The sequence below is a fragment of the Electrophorus electricus genome, chromosome 17, assembly GCF_013358815.1.
Source record: "Electrophorus electricus isolate fEleEle1 chromosome 17, fEleEle1.pri, whole genome shotgun sequence".
NCBI lineage: Eukaryota > Metazoa > Chordata > Actinopteri > Gymnotiformes > Gymnotidae > Electrophorus > Electrophorus electricus.
Genome location: NC_049551.1, coordinates 12,474,584 through 12,497,328, shown reverse-complemented (window position 1 = coordinate 12,497,328; position 22,745 = coordinate 12,474,584). Strand labels below are relative to the sequence as shown.

Genomic DNA, 22,745 nt, shown 5'->3' with positions numbered 1-22,745 from the left:
TGCGTCCTAAGTGACATTTGCACAGTCTCACAAAGAAGAGTGGATTATGCTAAAGCACAGATTTATTCTAAGGAGACAGAACAGATGTGCATTACAAAAAGGGTACATTCTGGATATGAAAAGCATTAGCTAATATTTCGCATTGATCTGTGAATGCTCGTGCTGTATGTCAGATTGCATTCACAAGGATACGGTGGCAACATCATATGTTCATCATATGTTCATTTTACAAGGTGGTGTGTAATTTGTGATATGGCAGCCCCTTTCTCTCTCTCTCTCTCTCTCTCTCTCTCTCTCTCTCTCTTGCACGCGCACACACATACACACACACATACACACACTGCATCTGTCCACAGTCTGCTGTTCATATGAAGATCAGGTGTGTGTCTTCAGGTCTGCGGTTCAGGTGTGTGTCTTCAGCTCTGCTGTTCACTGGAAGATCAGGTGTGTGTCTTCAGAAATCCCATATTTGCCTTTATGCTCTTCGAATAGCTGTGCGAGCTCATCCATGTAGAGCTGGTGTACCGCATCCAACTCCTCAGCCGAGGGCTTCTGGTTTTTCTTCACCCTGATTGGTTTACCCACTGCAGACAACAGACACGCCATTACTCAGTATGGAATTGGCATTGGGTATTGATTGGGTGTTATTGGGCCACTTTAGCTAATCTATATGTTAGGCATTGGTATCTCTCACCAAAATTTAAAACCACAGGGACTGTGAATGCCAAGAAATTCGAAACTTTACATTTGAATGAAGCTCCTCTACCATTAACTCATGAAGAGCGTTTGGGGAAACCCGGATATGTGGGGTTAGTCGGCTCCATGACGCCTCGCCTGTCTCTCTCTGAAAAGGTTTTGTTTGTCATGGCTGTCTCATTTACACACACCAGCAGAACCCAATGCCGAAGGTCCGATCAGCGTGCTGGCGCGGCACGTCCAGCAGAACGGAGTAGGCATGACCACGCACCTGCCCCGAGAGGGCAGAAAAGGCCTCGAGGGGCAGCAGACAAGGCCTTTGAAGTAGCACGGGGGCTTTTAAAAACTCGGCCTTGGGCTACAGCACTGAATAGTGAATGCAGTGCTTTAGCCCAAGGCCGAGTTTTAAAAGCACTGCATTCACTCCAGCTAAACTCTTTAAGACCAAGCAAATAGCAACAAACCACCAGCTAAGTCAGGCCTCAGTTGCCCACCCCAGACCCATGTGTGACTTTGGGGAAGACTTTCTGGCATTAGCTGAAATACAGTAACTCTATATCTGTGCTTTACGTTGGACAACCGGAGGAAACTGGACACCTGGAGGACTTTGGTGGTTGGACTGACCACATGTGCTGCGTAATGGGATGGAACAATTCCTGCAGTTCACTTAGAGCACTACGAGGTCCGAGGACCGGACTGCTCCGAAGTGTAGCACAACAGCGTGACCTTCGCCGACGGCTGTGAGGGACCTACCAACGGTAGCGATGGGCTTCCTGTAGGGCACCAGACCGAAGCTGTACTGGAAAACCCCTCGCGCATGGAAGAGGGGCAGGGAAATACCCATGATGCTCTGCAGGTGCTCCTGGATCCATCGCAGCCAGGTTCCGTGCGGGTTGGGGACTTGGTCAAACACCTCGTTTTCTCCGAAAGAATAAACAGGGACGAGGCTGGCACTAGGGGGCAAGGCAGAGCGGTCAGGGTTCGTTCAGTGACACTGACCTCCATTTAGCAGGACCAAGACTTAACTGGTCCATATCACACACATCTTAAAATGACTCTGTTGAGGTCAGGGAGCCAGAAGTATTCTGGTTTTGATCAGCTTGGCTGTCTAACCACAGTCAGGACCCGAGTCAGGCTCCCAGACAGCTCCTGCTCAGCAGGGCGCTAATGGACAGGTGGGTGAGGCAAGACACAGGCAATTAACCAGCAGCTCACACACACTGTCACAGCATGAAAGGTTTCTGCTCACTTTTAGGACTAGCATGCGTTACTTCTCAGTTCCTTATTCGTTACGCTTCTGTATTACTGCACTTTCTGTACATTCAGTCTCACGTTCAAGTAGAACAAAAATCAATCAAAAGAGGAAAACTACATCGCTCCTTACCCATGCTCCATTGCCAGCTTGATAAAGCCTTTTTTATTGGCCAGCAGCAACGTGTGGGCACCTGGATGAGCGTCCAGTGCCTCGAGAGCTCCGCCCACTACGATGACTACAGCGTTCCCGCCCCCTTCCCTACGGAGCAAATAGCTGGCACTGTCCTTGTCAGAAGGGATGAGACCTGCAATGAAATACACACACACACACACGCACACACACACGCGTGCGCACACACGCACACACACGCGCACACACACGCGCGCGCACGCACACACACGCGCGCGCGCGCACACACACGCGCGCACGCACACACACATAAGCGCGTGCACGCACACACATGCACGCGCGCGCACACGCGCGCACACACGCGCACGCACACACACACATGCACATGTGCACATGCACAGAGATATATGCACACACGCATACACACATATGCACACAGATATATACACACACACACACACACACACGCACACACAGATACATACGCACAAGTCCATAAACACACACACATGAACACTCATCGTCTATAATCGTGGTGCAGCACAGCAGCACAGCAGCGGGGCTATAATACGCGTGGCGGCTTTGCGCGCGCTGACCTGCACACATGATGTAGTCTCTGAAGAAAGGCGCGCGGAACCACAGCGGCAGCATGAGCAGGTAGCTCTCCAGGCCGGGGAACAGCTGGCCGAACCCCGTGGCCTGCGTGCAGAAGTTGGCGAAGGCCCCAGTCACCAGGACGCCGTGGGGGTGAAAGCCCAGGATGTAGTTGTGCCTGGGGTCCAGCTCGGCCGTCTTCACCAGCTACAACAACACATACGTGCAGCCCCTGCCTGTTACAGCGCGCAGGTGTTAAAATGGAGCCGTGAAAGCATGCCGTGATGTTAGAGGCCTACTCATGTCTAAATGGCTGAAGCAAGTAAATAGGGCATGAGGATTTACAATAATTCGGCTCGGTCTCTCTATCTCACACACACACACAATTGTGTATGGGTTGGAATAGCTGAAGTCCACCTCACACTGTACCTGTGGGCATCTTGCCACTAGGGAACAGAACTCTTCAGGCCACCAAGCAAAACCAGTGTGAACTCTTTCTTGCTCTTGCTCTGTCTGTCTCCATCACGGGGTTGCCTCTCTGACCCTTCTCTCTCTCTCTCTCTCTCTCTCTCTCTCTCTCTCTCTCTCTCTCTCTCTCTCTCTCTCTCTCTCTCTCTCTCTCTCTCTCTCTCTCTCTCTCTCTCTCTCTCTCTCTCTCTCTCTCTCTCTCTCTCTCTCTCTCTTAGTGTAGCACAAATAGCTGTAATGCAGGTAACAATAAACCTCCATGTCTCCAGGCTTGCTGTCATGCATGGGCTTGTGTGGAACTGTCCCTGAGGGGGTTGTGGGATGTTCTGAGGTGATTCACCTGAAGTGATTCGCCTCTCTGAAGTGATTTTAGTTAATCAAACTAATACCTTTTAAAACCTAATGATCAAGAAACGAAGCAGAACAACCAGCTGTTTGTGTTAAAAAACAACTTTTAGCAATTATTTACTTGCCCTGATTGGTAGCGCAGATTGTTTAGACTTTCACCTTTGACACTGAGAGGCTGAACAAGAGGCAGGGTGCATGTTCAAAAACATTAACGGTCTTAATGAGCACCACAGTCATTGTCCTGGAGAGATGTCAACAGAGCAGATAACAGCAGCTCTGTACCAAGGCCAGGCTTCCCCACCTGATAACATACTCACTAACAACACAAGGAAACCAGCGTGCTGTACCCGTGGGTTCAGAAACACAGCTCTTCCATAAGCTCTACAAACCAATATACTTAATATGCTGTATATTAATTAGATGTTAATATATACTTAATTTAATTTACATAAACAAACATATCAAAACCATCAAAAATCTTTGCCTATATGTTTTTCCATTTTGAATAGTTTTTATAGAGTTTAGGATAGATTCGGGTTTTTTTCTGACCAAGCCCTTTTCAGTTTTGAAACTGGTTTGAGGGGGGTCTTAATGACCAGATCATAACCAAGCGCTGCGCTCTCAGTTCTCACTCTGTTGATTTAACAAGGATTGCTGAACCAATCAGTCTGAAACTCTCACGATCTCAGCATCAAATAATGTATTTTTCTTTTAATAATCACTAGACGTTAAACTGCTTCTGACACTCAGGCTAAGTAGACAGTAGTTATCACTGTGTTATCAGTTCCCTCGGTCAGACTTCAGACTCTTCAACCCCCCGACAAACTGTACATGTGACTCTCTATCGGCCACTAGATGGCGATAATGTACGGCTGCAGTGCCCTTATCACCCAGCTGCCTGCTCTCTGCCGATTCACAGAAAGGCTAAACGTAAAGGTTTATGTTTTTCAAATAACGAAGAGAGAGAGAGAGAGAGAGAGAGAGAGAGAGAGAGAGAGAGAGAGAAATGTGTGCTGGTGGTCTGAATATGTTTTATGAGCCATTTGTATCATTTTTGTTGTGGGTGGATGGTTGTTTGCATGGTGATGGTGTTTTGTGTGTGTGTTGTATGCTTGTTGTGTGTATGTTGATGTATGTTGTGTGCCATTTATCCCGGCTTGTCTCAATAAATATGTAAAAAAAAAACAAAAAAAAAACATCAATCTATATCGATATATAAAATCACACTCTAAAATTTTCATGATGAGCATGTGAAAGAAAGAAAAATCAAAAGATATAATCTAGCAATCAGCAACCACGTTAAATGGGCTGTCTGTATATACGCTAACGTGGTCTTGTGGGTGTGGCCTCTGACCTGGATGGGGAAGTAGTCTCTCATGTAATTCCACAAAGGGAGTCGACACAGAAAGGGGGACTTCCTTCCTCCACGGCTCGGCGTGTCCCAGTCAACGAACCACCAGGTGGCGTACAACACACAGACCAGCCAAAACCGCGTGAACAGGAGGTAGATGAACAGAACAATACAGCAGGGGGCTGGAGAGAGCAACGCACACAAATATACACACATATACACCTAGACATGAATACAAAAACACACAAGCGCAAAACATACGCACTTAAAAGACATATTACAGGTAACCAAACCAAACACAATTACAGTTACACACAAGTGAATACGTATGCCAGGAGCACAAAAGCACGTAATGTAGTGTATAGATAAATGCACATGGTGAATAAATCGACGTAGTTCGTCTAGAGAGCTACATATCATCAGAGGTTTAGTCAGCACCAGAGGAGAGTGGTTGCCCTTTACTGTACTACACTACCTCATTTGACCCGGTGTTGTAAAAAACAGAATCAGCAATGCTAAATTACATGCGCATTACATGCAAAAGTACCTTCCGTGACTGTTGTGTACCGCTGACACTGCTATGCATCCAAAAATAATTACATTTGCTCCTTTAAAATGAACAGTTGTCTTATCTGCATTTCACTTTTAGTGATTTGAGGTGAGAGAGCTTGAATTTCTCTCACATCAGCACAGCAGCGCGAGTCCCTGCGGACGCTATAAGAACTGCTTGGCTCGCACGCCAATAAAGCTTAACTCATACGCCAGTGCATCCAGGCATGTGATCAATAACATGCTCACTGAGCCCAGGCCAGATATCTGAGGGGGCATGTGACCCCCAAGCACCCCCCAGCTCAGGCCTCAGCACCTCTTAACACATCCATCATCTCTGCACACGTGCCCTGGAACTACTTGACCCTGAAGCTACTCAACCCTAGAACTATTCAACCCTGGAGCTATTTTCAGGGTTTTTTTTTTTTGCAATTGCTTACACCCTAAAATAAAAATAACGGTGAAACCTGACACTAAAGTAACAAAACCTCGTGCCAAATCTGAACATCTATATGCACATTCTCAGCCTCAAAGTTATTACAAAACACTATACACACTTCTCGACATTACTGTGATTGAGCTACATAGGGGTGACGGTCAATAACGCCAAAGAGGAAGAGGTCCCAAATTCTCAGAGAGGTCCCAAAGGAAAACGAGAACTGTTGTAAACACGGGTTTGACCAATAATGCGATACACCTCAGAAATTCAACCGTCCTCATCAATGACACAGTTTTCAGTAATGTCCATCAGTTCTCTGTATCAACACTGGGGTGACTCCTTAAACATCAGCTTCAGATGAAACAGTTCTACCAAGAGCCCTTTGAAAGAAATTGAGAGCAAAAGACCTGCCCCATGAATCTGGAGGGGTTGGTAATATACCCTCCAGACTGTGCACTGCACGTGGAACCTTTTTACATGTAAAAGGATCATAAACCCGTACTGAACTACACAATGTTGTCTTTTTTCAGAGTTTTGCAAATGGATGCTGATGCAATCCCACGTGAAATTATCTTCCTAGATAAGGCTGTGTTTGACTTGAAAAAAAAGTAAACAGGAGCACCCTCACTGGCCACTGCTGTTTTGAATATCCCAGGCTGGCGCGGTGGTAACATTACAATGCGGCTGCAGTCACGCAGAACGGGGGCCCCTCCGTCGCCGAGCCGACTCGGGTCCTTACCACACGGCCCGTGCGCACACAACTTTAGCCCAACTGCACACGATCGTTACAGCAGAAGGCCAGATGGGTGCGGAGCGGGTGAGGTACGGTGTCCTCTAGGACCATGTGTCTTTCCGGTGCTCCGCCGTGGACTGGAACTGGTTTCAGCCTCAGCATCTGCAACCGTCACCCCAATACCTGCCACCAGAATCTCCCTCCCTTAACCCCGCTGAAGAGTTACGGTCAGCAAGTGCAAAGTTTCCCATCTCCAGCCTTATGTCAGGATACCGTGGAGGCTTGCAACCAGATCGATGCATGGAGGAGGTCAAGACAACTCTCCCCTCACTGTCCTGCGTCAGAGGACGTGACCCGTGACGTGGACGACGTGCTATGACCAGATCCAGACAGGCTTGGGGTTTCATGTTCGTGCTTCTTTGTCTCCACAAATGTCTTTGCTGCTTATGCGATATATTCTATGTAGAATATGTCCTGCTCTGATTTTCAGTGAAAAATGGACGTGTTGTCTGATTTTCCAACCTGGAGAAATAAAAGTTCACTGTGCAGTGCTGAAAAATCAAAGCCGGACCATCATTAGAAAAGCAGGAATGTTGGTGTTTTAGATTGAGCATAGTGCTGCGTGACTGGTTTGATCAGGTTACACGAACCCAGTGACAAAACTGTTTTGTTTTGTTTTTTAATATAAATGATTGTAGTTTTGAATAAAGGTCCATTTTGTAAAAGATCTCGGATGTTCTGCCACCTGTGGCCGTTGGAATTGTGTTGTGTTTTGACAAAACGAGCCCTGTTTTCAAACCCTCATTTAAGAAGTGTGGAGGCCCGGGGCAGCTGACCTTGAGCCCCGGACAAGAGCAGAGCAAACAGACCAGGTGCGCGGGGAATTTTACAACTCCTTCTCTTTTGTAGCCACACAGTGCAGCGCGGTTGTGCAACAGTGCGCCGCATGCCAGCCAGAGGCACTTTGCTTCTTGAAGTGCTCCATGACCGATACCTACGAGGAAACTCGACTAAAACGTTGCAGTCAGCAAGGACAGGGCAGCAAATGACAATTAGCAGGGGGAAAAAAAAGGACAAACCAAAATCATTTTCCCGACTAAAGAGCAAGAGAGCAGAGAAGGTTAGCCAGCCCAGCTCAACCCCCCCCTGTAGGGCAGACTGTCAGAAAGGCGTTGCAGACACAAGAAGAGACCCATGGCCCCCGAGCCACACTTACCCAGAGCGAGGAAGCAGAAGACCCACTTCAGGACGGCCGCTGTCTGCAGGCGCCGATCCAGTGGCACGCTGGCTGGAGCGAAGTCGATCATGACCGAACCAGAAGCGAAAGGACGGACAGAGCCAGCCGTGGAGAGTCTGAGGAGCTGGAGCTCAGTGCAGAGCACGGAGGAGCGCGCGGGGTCAAAGTCTACCTTCATCACCCCTCCTCTGTCCTCCTCCTCTCCTTATCTGTGCTGTCACCTCCGAGTGTGGAGTAACTACCCTGCTGACTCTGTAGCTGCGTTCAGACTTTTGACCCACATTCAAAGAGCTGTGCAAAGGTACGGATACGCTTAAGGGATGAAAGTGGGCAGTTGTCAATAGCAGAAGAAGAGGGGCTATTTTAATACATGCAGTGATGTTCATGTTACTTTCTGGTGTTTATAAACATATAAACATGTACACTTTTATACCCACAGCCCAGATTGTAAGTGTTTATGTTTCTGTATGTAACACATCAAAGAACTCACCAGCACTTGTACAACAACTCACAAGCATGCGGATGAAGGCCAAGTAAATTACCACATAATTACTATAAATTACTACATACTATACAAATACTCTCTGGCTTCTTCTTCTTTTTTGCATAGATTTGGCCTGTTAAAAATATTGTTCCAGGACTGTAGCCTATTTAATTATCTTTACTAATTGTGTCTGTATGTACTATGAATGTTTTTTTTCCTTAAGCACAGTGTACATAAGATATTCTGTATCATCCACATTATGTATTTTGAATCTTGAATTTTGCTAGGCGATCAGAGTTACTGCAGCGGGTTTGGGTGTCTATCTCATATTGGAGGACCGTGTTTTTAGTAGGAACGGCTACTGAATCAATCATGGCTGGGTCCGAGAGCCGTGTCAGGAAGGGCTGAGAATGCTTTCTGAAGAGAACATGCTCCACAGATAAGTGTCTGGGGAGGTGGTCAGAACGGAGCCGCCATCTGCTCCTAGTGTCCCAAAATAAATGTTCCCTCGAGCTGAACAGGAATGTGAGCTTCTCTCATCGTTGCATTTTGTTATTAACTGTTGTGACATTGCATGACATTTAGATATTAAACATTTATTTTTTTCTTGATAACTTAAATGGAATTTATTTTATACAACAACCACGACAGTCTACGCCTTGGGAAATAGAGGTTTTGTTAATCTACGTTTGCTTAGTTCAGAGTTTTGCAGAGTGCAGAGTGAAGGTTTGTGACTTTGACGGTGCACGGACCGCAGTCACGCCGGACGAACATGCTTCATCTAGTCGGACGTTCGTCCAGCCCTGAGCGACGCCGCCCACGGCCAATGGCCGCCGAGGAGTCCCGCGCCTCCGCCCACTGCAGACGTTGCGCGAGGATGACGGTGCCAGGTGATACGGCTCCGCTCCGACTGCGCGCGTCCCCGAGACGGATGCTGAGCCGAAGCGCGCGGGCGGGGCTGCCGTGTTTTGCAGAAATTGTAGCGTATTGGAAATGTGCGCGAAGGGAGCAGGACGGACGTCGCGGGGCGCACCGTGAACATCCGATGTGCTAAAAGGCAGCGACCGGCGAAGACTCTTCCGCCATCTCGTCTCAATAATGGACTAAAATTTCTTCCATTTTAAGAAAAAAAAAACCCAAACGGAAATAATCTCACCTTTACTAATCGGACTTTTGTTCTACCCCGTGAGGCCGACCGAAATACAGTTAGTCCTGCGAAGTCGGAAACGGCTCGCCGAATCGAATAAAACCGTGACCGGCAATATCGTTGCAGTTAATCGGTGGCCAAAGTCATGGCGTGGCCCTGTATCACGAGGGCGTGCTGCATGGCTCGCTTCTGGAGCCAGCTGGACAAGGCTGACATTGCAGTGCCTTTGGTCTTCACCAAGTACTCGGACGTATCGGAGATGCAACATCTGCAGCTGCCGCCTCCGCAGAAGCAGCTGCCGTTCCAGTCCCGAGCGAACACGGTCGCCATAGAAACGCAGCCAGGTCGCACCGAGCGGGAGGAGGTCGCGGGCAAAGGCCCGCCAGCATCCGCGGCACCCGACGGGGACGCGCTGGGCTCCGTGATGCGCCAGGATTTCAAGCACTGGAAAGTGCGCCCCGAGCCCAGCTGCAAGCCCAAGAGTGAGTATCACGGTCCGGAGGTCCCGTTCAACAGCGAGACGCAGTACCAGAAGGACTTCAAGCCTTGGCCCATACCGAAAAGGGGCGAGCACCCTTGGATCCCCAAACCCTGCCCGTCGTTCTCAGCTCGAGACGACCGAGTCCCCGGCGGAGCAAAGCCCTACCGCGCGCACACGGACACCGACAGCGGGGTCGAGAAGAGCGAGCTTGCCGACAGGGTGCAAGAGAAGGAAATTCTGTCGAGCGAGAGGAAAAAGAGAGCAAAGAAAGATGACAAGGCCGAGAAGAGGGTCGTGATCGCGGGCGAGGGGGTAAACGCGCGAGAGACCGCCGTTACTCAGGGGAGAGGTCGCGCGGCGGCGGACGCGTTGAACAGGCAGATTAAAGAGGAGGACGCCGCCGGGAGCTCGTACAGGTGAGCGGCTGCCAGCCTAAACGTGCCTACTGCGAATATGGAATCTTAAGCAAAAAAAGCCATAGCCGTCTGTTTATACATGGGTTTATGAACAGCTCATCTCAGCGAGCGCTGCGAGCTTAGCCCCCCATGCCACAGAATAAAGGAGATGCACGTGTTCAGAAGTGTGAATCTCAGACGCGCGTGTCTCAGAAGTTTAAATATCGCAGGTCCTGTTAGTCTTTTGCCAGGAGAGGGTTTCCAGATACGAGTCAAGAAGTCAGGTGTGACGCGTAATCTGTTTGCTATTGTGTGTGTGATGAAGCAGCTCAACTGTGTGTTAATCCATAAATGTGCAGATGGCAGGAACTCCCGGCTCGCCGGCCCATGCGGGGAGGGGGAGAAACCTCGCCTCGCCTCTCAGTGCCTGTGAGGCTAGAGGCAGATATATTGAGGAGTGGCTTACTGACATAGTGTGTGTGGGGAGGGAGAGTTGCTTTGTTTTGATATGGGAGGGTGTTTGTGCGCTTTTTACATGTTTTGTTCCAGTCATCTGAGTTCTTGTCCTTGGGTCATCCTGCAACAGAAGCCCATCGTGGCTGGTTCTGTGTAACGGGTCCTGCTGCGTCCCTGCTCGGTGTGTACACTGAGACCCGTAGCAGCCTGCTGTTCATCTATAGAATTGTCTACATTAGAGGAACGTGACTAGGTTTAAACCCTCAGTCGTTTTGTCTTGTTAAAAAATTACCCACGTCCCTTTGTTATTTTGGCTTCTTTGAGGGCTTTGTGTTTTGAGGCAGCCGCATTGAGCGATTTCAGCTCTCAGAGACTGTTAGAACCCGCCCCCAGATTTTCACTGGGTGGAGAAGGATAGAGCACTTTGATTGACAGGCACCTTTAATTGGTCTTTTTGCTGTTTGGTTAAGTGGTTAGATGTTCTCTATATTTATATTCTGCATGTAATTTTCATATAAGAAGATTCTAGAATATTGAAACTGGTTTAAGCCCCTTTGACCTTTCCAGGCAGTGTGCCCCTTAGGATGTGGTTGTCAGTGGTTTTAAGACTTATAAAATATTTAATAAAATGTAATAAAACCTACTGTGCTATACTTTCCATTAGGGACTTCAGGTACCCCGTTATCACATGGAGTTTCATCGCCTGCTTTCTAACAAAATGTGACATGTGTGTGTGTTCGTGTGTATCACTGTGTATGTGTGTCTAGTGCACTCAGATCAAACCATCACATGCTGCATTATAGCATGTAGACACAAACGCGCACACACACACACACACACACACACACACATGTGCAGAATGTTTTTCACTTCTGAGTATGCAAACATTAATGACACCTGCGTAAAGACACAGGGGGTGTCAGACCTGCAGGGATTTGAAAGCTGCTGCTTGTGCTGACGCGTTGTTCCTACATTGTGCTGTATCATGCCCACAGCCTTTATGGACCGACTGGAGCAGAAGATCACATTTGAATGAATTTGAGAAACTCTTCTTCTTACACAGGAAGTGGAAACACTCGCTGCCTGTTAAAAGACTCCGGTAATGTGCAGGCTTTCCAACGGGAGAAGGAAACAAGCAGCTTCTTTATGAATATTCATTCTTCCCCTGGTCTGCAGTGTTCGATAGCCACTTTTAATTTTCTCCAGTGACCAGAAACAAAACTTTCATGAACAACAGCTAGAAGGACCAACGGACTTCTCGTGAAGCCGGCGTGCAGGGTTGCCCTTCCCACGGGCCTGCGTCTGTACCGCCTCTCCGAGCACCTCCTGGGCTTCCTGCTTTTTGGAGCCGGGTGGCCACCGCAGGGACGAGAACGAGGAGGCCAGCCGCGCCTCCGAGCAGTTACTTCTCACGCTGATGTAGTGCTCTGTGATGCTGTGTTTCCTTCTGTGGGAGTGCTGGAACATGGTGATGGAGTCCTGTAAAGTTCAGCAGAGGTAGTCCAGCGTTATAATGATGATAATAATAATAATAATAATAAATGCTTGTTTATGTAGCATGGGCTATTTAGATTGTTTAATAATTGTTCTGTCAATGTTTATTGTTCTGTTTGACACTTCATTTGTTAGTTTGCGGTTGTTACTGTTGCTACATATTGTTTTCTTTTGCTCTGATGACCGTGTCACTAGAACAGTCCTGTCAATACAGTTCTACAAATGACCCGAGAGAGAGAGTGAGAGAGAGAGAGAGAATTTATGTAGTTAACATCCCCAAGGGCTGCTGTACATAATGTTCAGAGAGAGAGAGAGTGTGTGTGTGTGTGTGCGCACGCGCACGTGTGTGCATGCACTGGTCAGAGCACTTTCACCGATCTCATTGGGATTCTGTTGGAGTTTGGTGAGAATGAGGATAGACCACGAGGAGAGTCAAAGCACCGTGGGGAGTACAGAATTGCCCTGGGACACAGTCCTGAGTTAAACCCAACAGCTCAGGACCTCAACCTTCTACTGGATCACGTACAAAAAAATACGACACCACCCTAGAGCCACTCGCCGAGCACAGAGCGTTATCTCGGCTCGGCTGGGAAGCGCCGCATCACAGAAACCAGGCTGGTAGCTTTCTAGCCCAGCGCTCCTCTCTAGTACCTCCTCCTCATGTTGCTCTACAATACCAGCGCGTCTCCATGGAGATGTGACCATTCACGAGCACTCACAGCTGAAGAAGCCTCAAAGCCTCAATCGGACTGCAGCGTGTTCGGGTCCACAGCCAGGGGCCAGCGGGTTTGAGCGTGCGCGCCAGAACAGCGAGGGTCACAGTCCCCTTAACTCACACGAGGCTTTAGTGGTTACGCTGTGTCACGGAACACCCTGTGTTAAAGTCACTGTAGAAGCCCTGGGGTAGCTCAGGCTGTAGATGTGTGTTTTAGCCTGTGCTCTGCAAGACCAGTTGGTTTCGGACCGGTACCAAGCACCCGTGGTACATCAAAACACCGGCATCATTGTTACCGCCCTCTGCTGTATCTCCGTGACAACCAGACATGAAGTGAACGGTTTCTCTCTTCCTTTCTCTTCCTCTCTCTCTCTCTCTCTCTCTCTCTCTCTCTCTCTATCCCTCTCTCCCTATTATCCCCCCCCCCCCCCATAGAGTTCTCTCTGTAACGCACTGTCCCTTGTTTATACTGTGTACCTCTCACGCGCTCTCTGTGCGGCTGGTGTAGTAACACTCCGTGCCTTCGGTTTTGAGCGTCAGACGAGATGCGCGTGCAGACACACACAACTCGGCGACGCTCCACGAGCGCTCACGGAGTTCTCCCGATCCTCAGAGCAGAAACCCCTCCCAACACTCCACCTTACAGCAAGAGGAAAACTGCGCACACACACTTCAGCCCTACCGGCTTTGACTGTATTGATACTGTAAATGCATGCATGCTTTGCTGGTGCTTTTTATCGCACTTGACTTAATGTATTTCCATTAGTGGACCTTCCTGTCTCTGTCTCTCCCCGAATGCACTCGCTCCGCGTGCAGTTGCGTGCCGCATCCCTCCGGGATGTCCTAGCCACGTCTCCTCCAGGCGGAAGGCAGAGCCGATCTTCCCGGGGAGCGGGGCCGCCGCGCTCTGGCCGTCCAGCTGCAGAAAGAAAGGCGCCTGTTCGCGCGCGCTGAGCACCGGTTTGGCCGGTGGCGTAAACCTGGGGCATGCTGCAGCTGCTGGGGTTCAGCAGGGCGGTGCGTTTTATCCGCCGTTCTTGGAGGCCAGGCTCCGTTTTCAGGGGCGACCGAGGTCGTCCAATAGGGAGGAGCTTTGATGTGGTGCTTCAAAACATGATCCACTGTAATTGCTTTGTCCTAATGGGGGAGTCGAGCTTCGTTTTATCCGGCCCCGCCCCCTTCCTCCTCCTGGGACAGTAATTGTGTTACCTAATCAATATAACCCCTCACCCTGCTGGTAGGACCGGGCCGGGGGTGACGTATGGCAAAACAGGGATGAGTGAAGAGTTTTTCTTATGATTACCTCTCAGGCAAGCTTGTTTGTCGCACACACACTGTCGAACACAGCGCAACGTCTAGTGAAATGCTTTACATGTCACTCCTTTATTTCTGGTCAGTGATGCACTCAGATCATAGACATGACGACAGGTTAGATTCAGAATGTTTTATTATTGTTTACTTTGCAGTAGTTATGTGAGCTGTATGTATGAAAGCTGTAGATTTGTGAGCTGTGGATTTGTGAGCTGTAGTTACGAGAGCTGTAGTTACGTGAGCTGCAATTACGTGAGCTGTAGTTACGAGAGCTGTAGATTTCTGAGCTGTAGGTTTCTGAGCTGTAGTTACAAGAGCTGTAGTTACGTGAGCTGCAATTACGTGAGCTGTAGTTACGAGAGCTGTAGGTTTCTGAGCTGTAGGTTTCTGAGCTGTAGTTACAAGAGCTGTAGTTACGTGAGCTGCAATTACGTGAGCTGTAGTTACGAGAGCTGTAGATTTCTGAGCTGTAGGTTTCTGAGCTGTAGTTACAAGAGCTGTAGTTACGTGAGCTGCAATTACGTGAGCTGTAGTTACGAGAGCTGTAGATTTCTGAGCTGTAGTTACAAGAGCTGTAGTTACGTGAGCTGCAATTACGTGAGCTGTAGTTACGAGAGCTGTAGATTTCTGAGCTGTAGTTACAAGAGCTGTAGTTACGTGAGCTGCAATTACGTGAGCTGTAGTTACGAGAGCTGTAGGTTTCTGAGCTGTAGTTACGAGAGCTGTAGTTACGTGAGCTGTAGTTGTGAGAGGACTGGCCTTTTGGTGTCGTGCTCAGAGCACATGTTTACCTTCAGATGGGCCAGGTTGAAGACTCGGTGTGATTGCTGCCTAGTGTTTGCCAAAGCGTTGTAGTTTTGAGAGCTGTCTCCTGTGTGGTTTCTGTTGCAGGACGGAGTTCAAGGCTTACACAGACGTGAAGCCAGTGAAACTGATCCGGGCCAAGCCTCAATACCTGCCTCCGGATGAAAAGACCAACCTGGAGACCAGCTATAGCGCCACCTACAGGGGGGAGCAGGCGAAACTGCAGCCTGCAGACAACAAGGCATTGGAGAGGAGGAGAATACGAACATTGTACAGTGAACCTTACATAGAGACTAGTAAGGTAAGAGAAGGCTCAGGAAATGTAAGATCGATTCAGAATTAAATGTGTGTGTGTGTGTGTGTGTGTGTGTGTGTGTGTGTGGCGATCCTCTCATGCTGCAGCAGTCGGTCTGCAGCGCTAACACAGGACAGGTTAGCAGGACGTGTGCTTGCTGAAGTTAAATCATAAAGCCTTTGACTCAAGTTTGGTCCTGTTTAACGGCCTCTTATAGTCCAGTTTCCACCACTGCCTGGTGCTGGCCAGATAAACTACAGATTGTGCCTGTAGATGAGTGCAGTAGCTAAGCAGTGCTGTTTTAGAGGAGAATGCTGAATTCTGATTGGCACATTTTGATCTCTGTAAAAACTCCAGTGAAACTGAATGTTAAGGGGAACTCTACTGCCCCCCAATCCCCCCCAATGTCACACCTACCTGTGGGATCAGGCCACACTTCTAGATTTTCCCCGAAACGCAGCCATTTCTGGACAGCCTCTTCTCACCCTAATCCTCCGTGTCCACGCAGGGGGACAGGACGAGCCTTCCCCAGCCCAGACCGAAGAAAGTGTCCTCCTCCCTGCCCGCTCCCCACGGCAAAGCGGCGAAGAAGCCCAGGGAGAAGCAGGTGGCCCGCGGCTCCAGGAAAAAGAGCTCCGAGAACCAGCCGGAGGCCCGGCCGGCGCGGGGCACCAAGGAGAAAAGTAAAGAGATGAACAACAAACTGGCTGAGGCGAAAGAGTAAAAACCGTTGCACTTCTACTCTCATTTACTCTCTTCCTGAAAGGGAAGAAAGCCCACGAAGGCTGCAAAACGCGCGCATTAAGAGGCTTTCACGCGGCCGCTGTTCTGTCTGTAACCCCTACCCTCTTCTGTTCTCATCCCTCTATCCTGCCTTCCGTCTTTTCTTCCGTGTTCCTTCCTTGCTCTTTCTCTCTGCACATCCCTCTCTCCCTCTGTTTGTCTCTCTCTTTTTGTTTCCGTGTTTCTGTCTCGGTATATATATGTGTGTGTGTTTTTCTCTCTCTCTCTCTCTCTCTCTCTCTCTCTCTCTCTCTCTCTCTCTACCTCGCTCTCTCTCCCGCTTTCTCATTCCCTGTCTGTCTGTCTCTCTCTCTTTCACCCTTTCATTCCGTTTCTTTCTGTCTTTACTCCTCTCTCTCCTAGTCTGTTTGTCTTCGTGTCTGTCTCCCTCTATTTGTGTGTGTGTGTGTGTGTCTCTCTCTCTCTCTCTCCCTCTCTCTGGGGTCACAGAGTTTTTGTGGTTGTTAAATGTCAGGTTTTCTCTCCATGCTGCCCCATCATCCATCGCGCGGGGATGTTTTTGCATTTGCTACAGCTCCACCCGCCATTCGCCACACTCTCCTCGTCTCCGTGGCGAGGTTTCCATGGCAACCGCCCCACTGGTTGGCCAATGGATGATCCTGCAATGTTGCATGGAGTGGCCGTTCTATATGGTTTAGCATCCATCTGCACGGATTGCTGGGATACATTTATCAAGGATTAACGGTAACCCCGAACTATGTTGGACTGACCCTCTGAGATTGGTATTTGACATTAATTACGCAGCATAAACCCTTAAGAAAGCTTGTTCATTTTTTTAAAAACCTTTGATAAATGTGCAGCTTGGGTTTGGACACTACTGATATGAGCTTGGTCTTGTTTCACTGACTGATTATGAACAAGGCCCAAAGTGATGCGTCTCTCGATCTCTCCACGTCCCTCCGGAGCTCTGACTATGTTTAATGTCTTTGTTTAATTTTTACACTGTTCTGTAAACCACACGAAGCCACAAAAGGTCGGAAAATGTTCTTAGTGGAACTCAAATAGCTCTGTAACCAACATCACCATTTCCGCCTAATGACACTGCATGTCATTTAGTAGTTAGGTCCTGTGACGGACATCTGCTTTCCGTCTTTGTTGCTTGGGCAACAAACTAGATTATGGGATGATCTGTAAATTTCTTTAGGAAAACTAGATGGTAAATGTTGTCATTTTATTAGATAATGGATTCAAAGACGAACCCAAGATGGAGTGACTATAAACAACGCCAATTCTAAACATTTTTGGCCTTTTATTATGACGTGGAATACTGGCTTACATGCTGACCTTCTCACTCGTTCACACACTCAAACACACTCACGCACACACTCATCCACTTGGCCATCGCACCCCTTCCCCAACATGATTAGACTTAAAGGGTGTGTGGGTGACAGATGGCCAGTCCCTGCAAGTTACAGTGTCCAGAGATTAGCTTTAGCAATAAATCAAACATCTAATTGATATTCATAGGCATTCATTTATTATTAATGACGCTTTTGTGTGCGATCCCTGGGCCGTGGCGGGCCAGTTGTGTGTGGGTCCATAATCCTGCTCTCTCCCCTGACCGGGTCTCTGTGATGCGCTGTTGCCCTCCCTGGGCTGGTAAGTCGAACACATCCTGGTCTCCCGCCATTCTGCACGGGTTTATTTTGCCGTTTATCATGGTTTTGGTACTAATTAGCATTCCCAACCCTTCTCCCATGTCATCCCTTTCTTATCCTTTTCCAAGGACACAGTTTGTCAGCTGACATTTACTTGAAATTTATAAATACAAGTTCGTGTTTACTCTGTGTCCATGGGGTTTCTTTTGCCTTTGGCTGTACTGAGATGTGACAAGAAGCACTTCCACTAATGATGTCACACAGTGCCGATGGTCCTCGCCTCCGCCAGCCTGACTACAGCGACTGCGCAGTCACCCTGCAGCGAGTGACGCTGAGATGTTTTGGTCGACGAACACCTCACTGCTAGGTGCCCACTGTTGGAGAGCCCCGTAGAGACTCGCGCGCCCCATCCCACATACCTCGTCACCTTTCCTCCAGCCTCTGTCTGTCTCGGCTCTCGCGCCTCCGGGACTCGATGCCCCTCCCCCGTCTCCGCTGCCTATTCAGGCCCCGCCTCCTTTTTCATTGTCCGTGTTCCAGAACTCGCCATGTTCCTGTCCGATTGTTTTCACTAGCCAGACTGGGAAAAACCCTTCCTAATGAATTAGCTCACGGACATCCCTCCGTCTAGAATCCACAGTTCCGGAAGGTTTGGAATGCTTCTGAGAACCTTTGGCCCTGACTTACTAAGATCCCAAATAAAGATTCGGATTTGCATGGGCTGTCCAGTGAATTGCATCTATAGTTAGTGGCCACTTTGTGGGTGATTTACAAAGAGGTTCTGTGCAAATGACAATACTGACATGAAACATTTGCTAGTGCTAAATGCCCTCAATAGCTGTGGTTCCTTTGAAGAAATCTGGAAATGTAAACAAACTAAACTGAAATTTACGAATTGGATGTGTTGGTTAAACAGGCAAATAATGATATTTAAGAGTTACAGGATTAAATAAATTCAGCAATGTGGGTAAAATAAATGAGGGAAAACAGGAAATGAGGAACAAAAAAAGACAAAATGACGAACAAGCATAAAATAAGTGTAAAATGTAGAAACAAGCTGGATATTTTATATGTAGACATAAATCTAGATAATCCTAGATAAGTCATATGTGTCTTTATCACTGTGGCTTCTTCACACAGGTTCTGATCATTTGACGTGGACATATTCTCTTTCCTCATAGCCTTTTCTCACCACAAAAACAGCGGCTTCTCACCGGTCTCAGGCCTGGTAAATCGCCCTGCAGGTGGTGCATCCGACTGCTTGCATGGATGCATGGTCACTGCCCCGGATTTTGCACTGTTGGGTCCCAAACATCCCAAATTGCACATTCATTAAGGCAAACCCTCAAACCACAGCAAGGCCTGCCCTCCTGCTCATCTGACAGACGCGATCCTTCATAGATCCTGTTAGCAGATCAGCCCGGTCAGGTCGTTTCCTGCAGCTTTAATCAAGTTTGGTCTTGTTTACGTGTGTGTAAACGCTTAGTAAGTCAGAGCCTCTGGGTTTTTTTTTTTTTTTAGAGCGAGAGCAGTTGGAAGGCGAGCAGTGTAACGAACGTGGAGTAGCTTCTGCCGTATGGCCGGAAGTTCCGACCGGACTCTGAGCATGAGCATGGTGCTGCAGGGTTCCTCTCCATTCCCGTTTTGCAACCTTTGGTGGGACCTGCTGTGGAATATGGTCACCACACCAGAGGGACAGAGGCACAGCGAGACAGACAAGGGTCCTGGCAGGGCCGTTATGGGCATAAACGTCACGTGCCGAGCACTGGCGCTATTCTGAACTCCATGCATTCCTCAAGAGAGATGAGAGACCGGGGCGCCATGGTGCATCCTGTGATACTGTGTGCTTCCCCCCCCCCCCCCATGCAAACAATCGTCGAAAACATTGCTAATAAATGCAAACCGAAACAAGCGTGTTGGTGCATTTTGTCCAAGAGGCGGGCGGGTCTGGCAGTAGACGGTAGGTGAACACGGGGACGTCTGCCGCTTGTCTCTGTCTCTGTGTTTGCAATGTCACCACTGTATTTTCCGAGTGTGAGAGTCCACATGGAAGAGAACTCCACCTGTTTAGCATAGTTGGGCTCTTGCCTGTATTTCCTCTGGAATGAGCTCTGACATCCTTTGAAACGGTGCATATTGCTGTGTGACCAGAGTTGAGAAATATATTCCACTGCGACCGAGTCCAATATATTTCAGTGGGATAAAATGCATGCATCACGGCTGTATGTACAGACCAGTAAAGGATGCCAGGTGCTGAGTTGCAGAACCCTTCTCTCTCTCTCTCTCTCTCTAGGTGAACACAGAATTATTTCGATCTCATCACTGTAGTCAGACAGTGACAGTGAAATGATTTTTGCTTTACAGGTTGCGACAGCATTCCAGTAAGCAATGTACATATTTTTTTTTCCCTTTTTTTTTTTTGTCCCCATGTCTTGATTGGCTTTTGTGGTTTTATCGTAAAGTTTGATTTGGATCTGTGTAAGTGTAATTCTCGTGTGCACTTGGCTAACGGGTGGCCTCTCCATTCATTTAAAGGGTTGTGCTAAAACAGTACCACTACATTCAGCTCTGCCAACCCATCCGAGATATTGGTTGGGTGCAGACGCTAAAGCAACACCTGTGGCGCTGTGCACTACCTGACCCAAGGTAACACGCACCTGAGATCAGCCGAGCTCTCCCTCTGCCTCGACCTGCACTCCACACACAGGACACCTCAGACAGAGCTCATGCATTTTATAAATCTATAGATTTTATAGGTTCCACTGGGGGAAAACACCTCATCTGTTAACAGATGGTGTTTGTCATGGTCTGATTTGATCCCCATGTCTTCTCTTCCATATGGAAATTGGGGCGGAGGGGAGTGGGGGGTGGGTATTTGGTGTTTTTGGGGTGTTTACAGGGGCAGGGCTGTTTGCGCCGTTCTGTTATGTGTTTTTGTAAAGGTAGTGTTGATCCTTTCTCTCGAGGATGCCAGGAACTTGTTTTGTCTGTCGTCCACCCCGGGTGTTCCTACAGGGTAATTCAGGATTCAGGATTGTTATAGTGACCAGCATGTTCTGAATCCATCATTTTTAACGCTGCGATTGTCACACACTGGGAACATGTTATCAGCAGTAGTAGAATTCGAGCCAAAAAGTGATCTTCAAAATAGCCTAATGAATTCTGACATTAAATTGATTTGTGGTCCTTTGTTATTAACGATTAAGAGGACCACATCAATAATAGATTGTAATAAAAGTATTTTATTTCAGGAAATGTGTTACAGAAGCCCACTAATATTTGTACGCTTCGTTGTTGTCTTTAGAGTGGAAGAGTTTCAGAATCTAGACCTGAGAGTTGATTTCCCAGACATGGGCGTGTAGTGTAGTTTATTAGAGAGGTATTACAGTAATTGAGTATTGAGTGTCTGTGCTTTGTGTCTAAAAGCCAATTTTGCCTTGAAGAACCTGACACAGCCGTATGTTTTAGTAAAGACACCATTTAAAACATCCGCTTGTTTGGATTGGTGGAACTTTGCACGGTCTTACAGAAATGCACAAGATCATTTGTTATGCAGGACAGTTCATTTAAAGCTTGTGGTTTTAATAGCTACTACAGTTTCTGATCTGTAATACACACACTGATCCGAACTACAATTACTACAATTTAAATCTCTGTAAACTGAAACAGCGGCTATCTCTCCAGTCTTTCTACACTTAGGATGTTCAAGATTGTATTTTTGCTTATGCGCCACCTTTTAAGATAAAGCACCTCATCTTGTCTCTCTCTCTCTCTCTCTCTCTCTCTCTCTCTCTCCTTGATTGTCCGTCTCTCTCTCGCTCTCCCCCCCCCCCCCCCCCCCCCGGTCTTCCTCCTCCTCCTCACGCTTCGACTCCTTCCGCGGCATTCTAATGCTCTGCTGCCTCCTAGTGACGTGGAGTCTTCGGTTGGACGAGTCAGTGATTATTATTCCCCGGGTACCTCTGGAAGAGAGTCAGAGCCACTGGTGGAACGATCAGAACCACGGAGCAAGGCAGTAGTGCGCTTCGCACCCAATGTCAAGTTCTGACCCTCACCCACAGCATGGGATTGGCCTGCCATGCTTCCCAGAGAGAGAGAGAGAGAGAGAGAGAGAGAGAGAGAGATGTGGGGGTGGGGGGGTCAGAGAGAAAGAAAGAGAGAAATGGAGGGTGGGACAGAGAGAAAGAGATGTGTGGGTTAAGCTACAAGTACTGTATGTAATATATTCTGATTGTTATTAATGAATTATGTATTACTGTCTGTATATATGTAATATATTCTAATTATGAACACCATCTGATTGTGCACAGACTGCAAAATTTAAATGGTGCTAAAAGTTTCTGTTGCACTCCAACAGTGTTTAGAGACGCCATTAACTGGCCACTTAATGCAAATCCTCACCATAGAAAATACAAACATATAAATAAACAAGCAAATTATCTCAGAGTCCTGCTGTCATTCATCTTTCTCACTGCATGTTCCAGTGTGGGCCACAACTGTAGCATGCAGAAAAGAAAAATATGGGCCTTCAGCGAAGTGCATAATGTTCAGTACTGACTCAGTGTGCTGAATGCACTACTGTGTTCCAGTACTGATTCAGTGTGCTGAATGCACTACTCTGTTCCAGTACTGACTCAGTGTGCTGAATGCACTACTCTGTTCCAGTACTGACTCAGTGTGCTGAGTGCACTATTGTGTTCCAGTACTGACTCAGTGTGCTGAGTGCACTATTGTGTTCCAGTACTGACTCAGTGTGCTGAGTGCACTATTGTGTTCCAGTACTGATTCAGTGTGCTGAGTGCACTATTGTGTTCCAGTACTGACTCAGTGTGCTGAGTGCACTATTGTGTTCCAGTACTGACTCAGTGTGCTGAGTGCACTATTGTGTTCCAGTACTGATTCAGTGTGCTGAATGCACTACTGTGTTCCAGTACTGACTCAGTGTGCTGAATGCACTACTGT

The 22,745-nt window shown here is 48.0% G+C and overlaps 2 protein-coding genes across 3 annotated transcripts; one reads left to right on the top strand and one right to left on the bottom strand.

Moving 5' to 3' along the window:
- Positions 1 to 291: 291 nt before the first annotated feature.
- mogat2 (monoacylglycerol O-acyltransferase 2) lies at positions 292 to 7,869 on the bottom strand. The gene is made up of 6 exons (XM_027029230.2): positions 7,779 to 7,869; positions 4,845 to 5,023; positions 2,677 to 2,881; positions 2,081 to 2,255; positions 1,450 to 1,649; positions 292 to 584 (listed from the first exon to the last, which is right to left on the bottom strand). The coding sequence occupies exons 1-6, from the start codon at positions 7,867 to 7,869 to the stop codon at positions 430 to 432; spliced, it is 1,005 nt and encodes a 334-aa protein (XP_026885031.2). The 3' UTR covers positions 292 to 429.
- Positions 7,870 to 9,227: 1,358 nt separating this feature from the next.
- Positions 9,228 to 22,229, top strand: map6a (microtubule-associated protein 6a). Of its 2 annotated transcripts, XM_035535974.1 has the most exons (5): positions 9,228 to 10,327; positions 15,174 to 15,387; positions 15,890 to 16,101; positions 20,319 to 20,429; positions 21,693 to 22,229. In XM_035535974.1, the coding sequence occupies exons 1-5, from the start codon at positions 9,576 to 9,578 to the stop codon at positions 21,829 to 21,831; spliced, it is 1,428 nt and encodes a 475-aa protein (XP_035391867.1). In that variant the 5' UTR covers positions 9,228 to 9,575; the 3' UTR covers positions 21,832 to 22,229. The 2 variants fall into 2 exon arrangements, with proteins under 2 accessions (XP_035391867.1, XP_026885023.2); XM_027029222.2 differs by lacking the exon at positions 21,693 to 22,229 and having other exon boundaries at positions 15,890 to 16,064; positions 20,319 to 20,410.
- The last annotated feature ends 516 nt before the right edge of the window (positions 22,230 to 22,745 follow it).

Excerpts from the sequence above, each read along its gene's own strand:
- mogat2 (XM_027029230.2), bottom strand. The coding sequence starts at position 7,869 with ATGATCGACTTCGCTCCAGCCAGCGTGCCACTGGATCGGCGCCTGCAG. Across the intron at positions 5,024-7,778 it reads CTTCTGCTTCCTCGCTCTGG|CCCCCTGCTGTATTGTTCTG; the intron begins GTAAGTGTGGCT and ends TGCTCTCTCCAG. Across the intron at positions 1,650-2,080 it reads AAGCTGGCAATGGAGCATGG|TGCCAGCCTCGTCCCTGTTT; the intron begins GTAAGGAGCGAT and ends CTTGCCCCCTAG.
- map6a (XM_035535974.1), top strand. The coding sequence starts at position 9,576 with ATGGCGTGGCCCTGTATCACGAGGGCGTGCTGCATGGCTCGCTTCTGG. Across the intron at positions 15,388-15,889 it reads CTTACATAGAGACTAGTAAG|GGGGACAGGACGAGCCTTCC; the intron begins GTAAGAGAAGGC and ends GTGTCCACGCAG. Across the intron at positions 20,430-21,692 it reads TGTGCACTACCTGACCCAAG|TGACGTGGAGTCTTCGGTTG; the intron begins GTAACACGCACC and ends GCTGCCTCCTAG.